Source organism: Podarcis pityusensis, assembly GCF_964106645.2.
Source record: "Podarcis pityusensis genome assembly, chromosome: 5".
NCBI classification, from domain to species: Eukaryota; Metazoa; Chordata; class Lepidosauria; order Squamata; family Lacertidae; genus Podarcis; species Podarcis pityusensis.
In genome coordinates this window covers 51,571,981-51,582,667 of record NC_138032.1, presented here as the reverse complement: position 1 = coordinate 51,582,667, position 10,687 = coordinate 51,571,981, and the positions used below count along the sequence as shown (strand labels likewise).

At 40.6% G+C, this 10,687-nt stretch overlaps 1 protein-coding gene and 1 long non-coding RNA gene across 3 annotated transcripts in view; one reads left to right on the top strand and one right to left on the bottom strand.

The window, feature by feature from the left end:
• Positions 1-3,713: 3,713 nt before the first annotated feature.
• Positions 3,714-10,687, bottom strand: part of LOC308477444 (pancreatic lipase-related protein 2-like) — a 33,604-nt gene continuing 26,630 nt past the window's right edge. For both annotated transcript variants that reach the window (XM_081006019.1, XM_081006020.1), the window contains exons 8-14: positions 9,963-10,079; positions 9,767-9,880; positions 8,808-8,926; positions 7,441-7,570; positions 6,115-6,226; positions 4,861-5,028; positions 3,714-4,395 (exon numbers count right to left, since the gene is read on the bottom strand). In XM_081006019.1, coding sequence (XP_080862145.1) covers positions 4,332-4,395; positions 4,861-5,028; positions 6,115-6,226; positions 7,441-7,570; positions 8,808-8,926; positions 9,767-9,880; positions 9,963-10,079 — 824 coding nt within the window. In that variant the 3' untranslated portion in view covers positions 3,714-4,331. The remainder of the gene's footprint in view (positions 4,396-4,860; positions 5,029-6,114; positions 6,227-7,440; positions 7,571-8,807; positions 8,927-9,766; positions 9,881-9,962; positions 10,080-10,687) is intronic.
• Positions 5,044-7,433, top strand: LOC308477456. Its single transcript, XR_013986577.1, has 3 exons — positions 5,044-5,380; positions 5,449-5,523; positions 7,100-7,433. It is a non-coding gene; the product is annotated as an uncharacterized lncRNA (long non-coding RNA).

Genomic DNA, 10,687 nt, shown 5'->3' with positions numbered 1-10,687 from the left:
AAAAGAGTAAAAAGATAGGGCCAAAGAAGGCAAGAATCAGTATTAATTTTGTCAGAGTCTCAATGGCATATTGAAGACAAATACATGCACATATATATTGAGAAGACTGATACCAGTGATAATTACATAAAGGAAAAGGGTTACAGTGACAATTAATAATGCATTGCACTTGACAGTTAATAATGGTATTGCACTTAGTCTTTAAGAACAGACCAACAGGCCGTTTGCCTGTTTTTGCTGCAGCAGACTAGCACAGCTACCCCTCTGGAAATTATTGATTTTGTTCTCACTGTTACAATAGCGTTAGTGCACAGTGAAAATGCATCAGTTGCAGCGCTGACTTGATGAGATAAGATGTGACTTACCGCACCGTCTTTGGATGACTCCTTCCAGCAAAGTCTTCACTACCTACACATGGTCTTTTTATAAAGTGTCATATCCTTGGGGGCTATTATTGAAAGCAAAAAAGTGTACGAAGATAGAAACTTACGTGTATTTCTGATTAAGGTTATCATAAATACACAAAGCACAGCAAGCATATCACAGATAAAATGGACTGAGTGACCAGGCAACATTCCTGAATTACATATAAATGTAAGAGCAAATATCCTGGTTTGCTAGGGAAAGTGATATTGTCCACTCACCTGGGGCTCGGGGGGGGTGGGTGTTTGCTGCACGGCGTGGCTGAAGGTGGTCCAGGGAGGCCAACATAATCCTGTGCAACCAGGAAGGGGATGGCCACCCGGTGCTGCCCAACTGGACCTTCCAGGTGGGTTGGCCTGACCCTCTAGGCCAATTGGGGCAGGGGCATGCTGGCTGCAATATGCCCACCCCTGGCATATTTAAGAGAGCAGCTTCTATTTTTGTGTGTGATTTTCTTAAAAGGGAATTAAGTTCCTTTCATTGCACTCCCATGGTCAAAATATCAAGAATGTAAATGTCAATCAGCAGGACTGCCTTTGGGAAGGAGTATTCAAGGCGTCATATATTGTGGAAAAATATCAAGCCTTCACACTCCTGATTAAAGGCCTGATTAAAACTGTATATAAAGACAAGGCAATGGCATTGGAGAAGACCACAATCAGTCATAATCTCTTCTCAACTGATCAATGTGGTGTTCTGATTGTATAGTGAGCTAACAGCATTTTTATTGTGATCACAAATTTATCCCAACCCAGTTAATAAGAAAGCACAAGAAACTAGCTTTACAGGGAAAACATAGGAGAAGCAGCATTACTGAAGTCAAAACTTCCAGCATTCCATACTTCTTCATTCTTTCACGTTCTCTCTCACCTTCATGCCAACTCTATACATTCTGCTTCCACAATGTGTATGGAAGAAAGCAGAAAGTAACCTTTTAAAAACGTGGATTGCATGTTTTGCAGCAACTCCCTTAATAGGTGCTGAAATGTTCTACTGGAAAAAATACTTGACTGTTCTTCACAGCTTTCACTTCTGAAGCTTCTAAAACTTGGAGGGGTCAGTTTTCAGCCTGTGCTTGCAAACCATCAGTCTCACATCCTACCATAGTAATAGGGGACCTGCATTCATCTGAAAAAAACCTAACATGTACAGGATTTCTGAAGTATTTAAAGAGGACTTTCCCAGTTGCTTTATTTTAGAATTAAGGAAGAAGAAAGTTTTTTTTAAAAAAATAACTGAAGCTGCAATTCTCTATACACTTACCTGGGAGTAATAATAGAACTTACATCCTGAGTAGCCATGTGTAGGATTGTGCTGTAAGAATACACTCCTATTGCATGTTTATCTAGACATCAATCCTATTAAGTTCAACTGAGTAAACATGGATAAGATCAGGCTGTACAGATGACAGAATTGTGATTTGATGACAATGAATTAATATCCTGTACAGAGGCACTACGCAGTAAACATGTATTCTCACACCCCACTGATATGCTTGGGATAAGGTGGTACATATACCCTTTCTCTTTTTCAGGCAATTCCATTTCACCTGTGGTCTTATAGCCAGAAGCAGTATTCCTAGAATTGCATTTTATTGCAGGCTTTGGTAGCTCCAGTCACTAGATGTGTGAAGGAATAAAAGGACACCACCTGTGCACACAAATACGAAGCTGCCAAATTATATAAGAAAAGTTCCATTAAAACCAGCCAGCTGTTTTTGATTTGGATTCAGGGACTTATTCCACCTGTTGCTTAGCAAGTATGGAAGGACCTTCACCTTATTTTCTCAAAATATACTTTTGTTGTTGCTAAGATTATTGCAAATATTTAAGGCTGCTTTTCTGGTCAAACGTCCATCAGAAGCAACTTATGGTTCAAAACAATGACACATAAAAAGAACACAAATATGAAAACCACAACTCAGCAACATTTTATTTGTTTGTTTTTGTCTGTGTGTGTATAAAAACATAATTCAACCAGACTGCCACCTAATTAATAAACATAATACCTGGAAAGCCAACTGAAAAACATAAGTCTTCAGCATCTTCCAAAAACACTCCCACCTGCATGGCTTTAAAAGAGGATTGGACAAATTCATGGAGGATAAGGCTATCAATGGCTCTGTCTTCAAGGAGCAGAAAGAACTGTATGTTCATAAATGTTGCTACAGCTTGTTTTGTTTTGTTTTTCCTGATGAGGAGCAAATCAAAATCTGTAAAGGTAATAGGGGACTTTGCATTTTGACAGACGGAGCTCACCCTCTGAAGCCCCCCATGATTTTTAGCATTGATTATTTGTAGCATATGCTCTGCCCACAGTGCTCTGCCCCATTACTTACACAATGATACAATGTGATGGGGGCTAAATGGTTTGGAACAACTGCAAGTCCTTGATCTCTAGGCTTTTGTATGTGCTGAAGAGACAAAACTCACCTGCTGCAAAATATTTGAACTTATGTGCACAGGGTATCATTTAATATATATGAAATATATGTTCATTTGTCAGCTGTTGTCAGATGATGGAAGCAAGTAAACCATTAACGTGTATTGGACTTCTGCTATGTACAGAAGCAGCTTATCTGTTGCTCTCTCTTTTAAAAAACCCTGAAACCCTCACCCACCCGCTTGATTTGTAGGAGTTTTAGTTCAACAGTTCATACTGTAACCTGCAGAGTGAGCAGATAACTCTGAAGATGTGGCATGTTTCCAAGTTGCTAAAGTACTAGAATAAAGAGGGTGAAATCAATGAACATATTTTAAGCTACAGTGCCCTCCAAGTTACTTAATCTTGAGGTCCCACAGGACCTTCAGTTTATGGAACTAGTCTTCAAAGAACCATGTTGGAAGGAAGGTAATGGACTATTGAAACTCAGGAGTTGAAACTCAAATATGGCAGGACTGTAGTTATTGTGTTGTGTTGTGAAGATTTTGTTGTTGGCATCCATCTGTCTCGAGAGATAATGAAGTGCACCTCTGGGGGTGAAGTCAAACGCTGCATCTGCAGCACCAAAGTGTTCTCCCCTGGGCACACGTGTGGGTAGTGTGTATGGAAATAATCAGGCAAAAAATGATAAAAAGAATAACTGTCTCATGCGTTTTAGTCATGTGTAATCAGATATGTACACCAATTTCTTTCTTTATGAGGAATTAGTTTATAAATTTACTGGATAGATAGATAGATAGATAGATAGATAGATAGATAGATAGATGGCATTCTCTCACCATTTATAGACTTTTGTAGAGAGAGTTTGGGATTCTATCACGGGTACTAAAATAAGAAAGCAAGCAACATTTTTACTCAGTTGTTGCAATATCTTTATTGTGGGGGTTGTTTTGCAGCCATTCATTAATTAGTCTGACAAAAAATGCATACATACCCCTGCTCTTCAGCTAAAAGGCACACAGCTATTGTAACAGAAAATAATATACCATCTCTACGAAGCACTAAATACAATATTTTGTATGAGGGTTCAATATAGTCTGGAGCAGCTATTGTTATGTACATATCATGCTTTGCTACTTGATGCTCAAAATGTGAGGTGGGATGTCTCTGTAGAAATGTGAGCAACAGATTCCTATTAAACATACACATATAAATACACACACGCACACACATTTCACCATTTGGACATATCAATTCAATCAATTCAGTTCTGGATCTGGAATGAACTCCCAGCATACATCAAAACATCCATTTTTTATGTCTACAGTACTTTCATGTATTTAGAAGCAGATAGAAATTATAATAATGACTTCTTGTTTTAAAAACAAACCATGATTTTGCACAGAGCAGACTAAGAAAGAAGCACAACTATGTTTCAAACCTTCAAGCTCTTTCAGTGGCCAAGTGAAAAAAGCAGTTCTATGTTCTTGTAGTTTACATATACATAATCTGCTTCCTTTTAATGCTCAACAAGGTGTAAGTATTTGAGGAACTCCATGTGTTGCTGTCCCACTGCCACAAAAGAAGGATCTGGGAGAGAAAAGGCAGAAACCACCATGTCAATAAATCTCTCACTTCCAATAAGTTTTTCTTGCACCTCCTCAATATATTTCGCTGAATGTTGAAAAGAAGCAGAGATAGCCAAGTGTGAGCATAAGACTGGTAAGTTAAGGAATGTACATGATTTTCTCAACTGGAAAGTTGTGGTTTGTTCCAACAGAATTGTTAATTATTCAAGTAGTCTTTAAAGCAGGAATGGGGAGCTCTGGCCTTGACTACTGAAGAATCTCAGTGGATGCTGTGACTGCAGGGACTGGTAACTTGTAATTTCTGCCTCCTGCATTGTTTTTGCTGCATTCACAGCACCAAAGTGACCTCTCTAGGGCACAAGCCAGGGCAGTTTGCATGGAGGTCCTGGGCTGCCCAGATTACGACACCTCCTGCCCCTGATGGTATAAATCATGAAATCAAAACATTCAGAATAGCCATACTTACTCATGCCCATCCTTTCCACGGACTAGGCGCACTCTTTCAGCTCCCAGTTTAGCCCAGAATGAAGTGAAGATCTTCTTATGCCAAATAAATTCAACTCTTGAAGCTTTTACAGGATTAATTTCGACACTGATGAGCTTTGAGTAGGTTTGCCCTTGGTTAAGGCTGCCACTGAAAATGGGCAAGCAATGAAAGTCATTAGAGAGCATCAATATAACAGTTGTGCTTTGCAATTGTCAATTTAATAGTCAGGTAATCTGCGGAATTATTGTTGCTCATTCACATTTCGTGTCACTCACGTACATATATTTCAAGATGGATGAGCAGGTGAGGCTGAAAGCCTGACTTGTTAAAGATCACCCAATAAATCCATGACATTGTTGCACATTATTATTACATAGCAACTTCTAAAAGAGGGCATCAAGGTGTTATAAAATCTGCTCTGAACTTTTACAGTGCTGTCCGTTCTCCATTGTAAGGACTGGTTGATCATTTAATTGTTTTAGTTGTTTGTGTTATTTAGGCATCATATGATAAGTTTAAATTGAAACAGCTTCCTTTCTAATCTGACAACTTTCTGTTTTTGTTTAGGATTTCTTTTAAGAGAAGCAGGGGTGGCAAAAGACACATACAGAGAAAGAGAGAGGCACAGTCAAAAGAGTAAAAGTAGGTTCCATATTTAAGGTTAAAAATTGTTGGTGTCCATAGCAGCCCTATACATTCCTCAGAGCACCAGCAGGCTGTGGACTGTCATACCTGCAATTATTTAACTGTGACAGGCAGGGCCGTCTTACCCATAGGCAGTAGGGGTGTGGGGCACCCGAGCGCTGAGCTCTCAGGGGTGCCAGGCCGAGAGTCTGGGGCCCAAGAGTAGAATCTGGGGAAGAGCCCGCCGGTCGGTCAGAGCACTGCGGCGGACTCTTCTGCTGCGGGCGGCTCTGCACCACGAGTTCAGGGGCAACCGAGCCAGTGAGATGCTGAGGCGGCCAGCCGGCTCTGCCCTCCTGCACGCCTGGGACTGGGCAACCTGGGGAGGGGCACTGGGCGGATCTTTGCACCCCAGCGCCGCATATGCTTAAGACAGCCCTGGTGACAGGCAACCGAAACTATGTGTACATTAACATCACAGCATATAAACAGAACAGCTGACTTGTGAAATATCTGCACACAACTTATAAACATGTTTAATGATGATTAATTGAATCATGTATGAGCAAAACTGCAAAACCTGCTATTTCACTATATCATAAAACATACCTCCCAATTTGGTATTCTTTTGTCTTTCCATCTTTCATTTGGAAAGCTATGTCCATTTCTCCCTTCACACCTGTCATTCCAGATAGCTTGACCGATATATTATATAGCCAGCCTACACAATAAATATATAATGAATCAAGATATGAAAGTAGGAAGAGCAAGAACTGCAAATAGAGAGGAAGAATTCTATGCATTTAGCATTCATGCCTGAGGCAAATGAAAAAGCAACCGTGGTTACTTTAATAGCCTTTAATTTAAGAAATTTGGGAAGAGGTGAGTTGAACAAGACTTTCATTACTTGAAATTTGGATCCAGGCCACTGTTGCTGTGTTGGTTCGAAGCTTAGATTATTAAAATAAATTTAAAGGTGTATGATTTTAAATCCACTGCAGTGTGGGAAGAGCTTAATTTCTTTAATTGTTAAGAAGCTGGTGCTGTATTTGGCCCAGTTATCCCCCCCCCCCTTGAATTATAAAACTAGCAAAAAGAAAGGGAAAAAAGAAAAATGTGCAGTGCCCAAATGTGTGAAGTATTTCATTGCCTTTCCCCATGTATTTTGCCCATGAAAAACAGCATTTATTTGTACCTCGATCATCAACATTGCCCAATTAGACAATCCTAATTAGGAATGGGAATTTTATGTTTAAGAAATGAATCTCAATGAGGTCAGAGAGATATGCTTCCTGGTTATGCATAATTAGGATTGCAGCATGAAGGTGTGTGAATATTATCCATGCATATGTGATTGCTTCCTGTGCTTGTTGATATGTGATCTTTAATCATTTCACACATTGAAATGCTGTAGCTCAGTGACAGAACACGTGCTTTGCATGCAGGAGGTCCCAGGTTCTATCCATGGCATCTCCAGATAGGATTTCTGTCTGAAACCCCGAAGAGCAACAGCTAGTTAGTGAAGACTGTACTGAGTTAGATGGACCAATGGTCTGACTCAGCATAAAGCAGCTTTCTATGTTTCCTATCGAAGGTTTCACACTTGGAGAGAGAGAAAATTGACCAGGAACTTTGTAATCTGTTCCTTGCAACTTCAAACACATTCTTGGGGCTTTGTACAAGGTCACCTGGGATAAGAAAATCCACAGCAATCCTCCCTGCAGTGTGTTGGCACTTGGAAATGATTCCAGTTGAAAACATGTTCATTTCTCTGCATGGAAAACAATGGGGAAGTCACAGCTATGTGTCCTGTTTTGATTCCCAAAACTGTGATCACTGCATGGACTGCTGAAAAGTGTATTGTATATCAACAGATTTCACGGCAATGACACACATGTGTATCTGTACTGAACTGACTTTAATTTGTGCACTTACTGGTAAATGGCTTCTTAGGTGCTGTATCTAAAAAGTACTTTGGGTTGTTATTCCTCAGTTTATTATGGAACCGATCAGCATAGTGGCCCATCATTGGACAGCCTTCTCTGGGGCATGGAAAGCAATTTCCCTAGGAGAAAATAATGAATTGGTCAAGAGAGCATTTGCTTTTTTCCATTCAAACATTTGTTATGGTGTCAGTTCAAGTATCCTTTGTTGCTGTTCCGCCTCATTGTCTCAAACTATGAGGGGTATGAATTATTATTTTTGTTCTGCAATTTTCCCCATACTAACCTGGAGTACTCAATACCTGCAGTCCTAACCCTGAGTATTCAAAAGCAAGTCTGGTTGAAGTCAGTGGAACTTAATCCCTGGTAAACAAGGTTTGGAGTGCAGCTGATTCATGGGATTGTAACCAACATACTTCTAACTTTCTTGTTCCATCAACACAAGGTTTCTGCTTACACAATGGATCATTCTCCCCTCTCCTCCACCTGCACACTCCCTAAATCTGTTCTAGTGGTTCCCCCAACTCTCCAGGAAAGATCTGGTGAGGGCTTGGGGCATGCCTGAGGAAGGGGGAGGGGGAAGTCCTGTTGTGCAAGCAGAAATCCTTGCACTGATGGGATGTGGTAGTTGAATTGCCCTTAATTTCTACAGTGAGAGGTCTTGGTATTCAAGGCTGCCTGACACTCACATTCTGCTCTGAAAGTCTTTGTGCCTAACCCTTGATGTGTACGGAGTCTGTGCAAGTTTATGTTTAATATTACATAAAATGTTGGATATTTTAAATGCATTGTATTCAAGTTACTGTAAAGAATGTTTAAGCACATGGCCAGTATTTTTCCATGGAACTGGTGTTTTTTCCACTCAAGGTGAGGCAGCTTGAGGTTGTGACTGAATCACAAGGTTTGAATACTATTACAAATGTTTATATATGCTAATGAAATTGCTTGCGTGTGCAAAAACTATGTGTAGTCTCTCTCTCTCTCCGGGCATTGGCTCAGCATGTAGCAGGAAGGAGAAAGAGAGACAGAGTGTTTTGTATTCCTAACTACATTTTAGTAAAATCTGTTCTCAAGTCTCACACTGGGCTCAGTCAGACTGTGAGAAAGAAGTTTTGTAAGATTAACATTTGAAACTTGAGTTCTGCTAGTAAAACTTTGAAAATGCAATGCTTCTATGGAATAAAATTTAGATGCAGAATATTTATTGATTTCATAGATCTGTAGTACATGCTAGGCCCTGCCCTAGTTGCAGAGTGGGGGTGGAAGGCCCCTCATTGGCACTGTGCCAAGTCCTGTGTCCCTTGCCAAGTCTGGTATAGGCCCTGCTATGCTGATATAATCTAATCAAACTAGACTTACCTCTTGGAAGGATTCATATGATTCACATGGGTAAGCAACAAATCCTCCAGGAAAGAGAATGCTGTACCTATAGTACTCATGGCTTCTTGAGTGGTGACAGTTTCCAACACCCTCCATTTCTGCCAAAAAGAAAAAAGAAAAGCCTCAGCGAAGAGCTTTACAACCCCACCCAACATCACTTATGGTACAACAAACACCAACTTATGCAATTCAGGACAAATATGGATGCAACATTTAAGTGTGGTGGATGGTCTTTGTGCTCTATCTATCAAATCTTGTCTACTAAATTCAAGGCTCTATGTAAGAATAGCACCTGCATATTTTGCATGCTACAGCACCATCCTAGAGCTCAGGTCCTATAAACCACAGAGTATGGCAGAGATAGCACAAGCAAAGTAAATTACAAATATACATTAGAAGCCACACGTGGAATGGAGCAAGTTGCCCCCTTTCTGGTTTAAGCTTGCTATATAAGCAGACTCTGCATGTATATGCTATAAACTAGGGCTCACCAGGGCACATGGTACCCACAAACACCTTCATTGGTTCCTTTGCCTTTGACTCTGACCTTTCTTTCTTTCTTTCTTTCTTTCTTTCTTTCTTTCAAATCTCTAGCCCTCCTAGAAAAAAGTTATGGTGCAAAATGTGCAAGTACTTTCTAAGCGATTTCTGTGAAATCAGAATGTGTGTGATGTGACCACCTTCCTGGTGTTGTTGTTACCTCTGTGTGTAATCATTATTATGTGATCTCCACAGTTAGAACCAGTAGGACATAGCTGACTTCCCAAGGTAAACATAAAGTTGTCAGGATGGTTGTCTCTCTAATTTTATGATATGGCACTCTCCCCATAGCAGCCATACTTGTGACTGGTGTCCCCAGCACACTTTCAAAACTTGAACTATGCCCACTGGTCCAAAAAGTTTTGCAACCCCTGCCTATACAATGCAGACAGGCTTACCTGTATCAAAGTCAGTTTCAACTAGTGTTGTATTCTCATCATCACATCCTGGCATAACTCTTCCACCATTGGGGTAAAAGTCAAGATCACCAGTGGCATTGAACATACCAAATCCTGAAACAGATTCATAGGGCAATAAATGGTTTGGTCCATGCTTCAACTTTCAGCACAAAATTCATGTGTGTTTGGCAGTTACCTATTGTGGGAAACGTTCCAGCATTGGTATGTATGACATCCACAAATTGAGCATCGGAAGGATCCAGCCTGACCATATCAGGGAAACCTTCAAAACCTATCCCAGCTGGATCCAAGCCTAAAAAAACATAAAATAATCCAGTTAGGAATTAGCAAACCTGTTTTGTTTTTTTCTGGGTCCAAGAATACAACCCATCAAATCCCTGACCATTAGCCTTGCTGCTTGGAGCTGATGGAGGTTGTAGTCCAACAACATTTGAGATCCCAAACTTGGGAGACACTTCTGCATCCTGATTAGGAATGGTAATGAAGGAGATTTTTCTGTCTCCCTTTATCTCTGTGTTAGGACTCTATTTGGTTTGTTAGAGCTCCATATTTGCTGTGTGCCAAGGCTCCGTGACCCACACTTCCCTAGTGGTTAATAAACACATGGACATAAGTATTTCGGTTTATGGGTTCAAATAGGCCACAACTTTATTGGTTACAGATGTGAGTGGTTTGGCTTAGGCATTGGGTATAGCCAGACTATATCTCTACTCCTGCCGGGAGTCCATCTAAGGGTAAACCACCAATAGGGGGAGCCCTATGACTTACATCAAATATGGACACCCTGAGGGGTCCCCATTGGGGTCATGGCATGGCCCTAGCCCACATCCAGGCATCAGAAAGAATCCACACCCCCGGATACCCTTAATGAGGAGGGGCAGGTAGAGGCTACAACCTCCC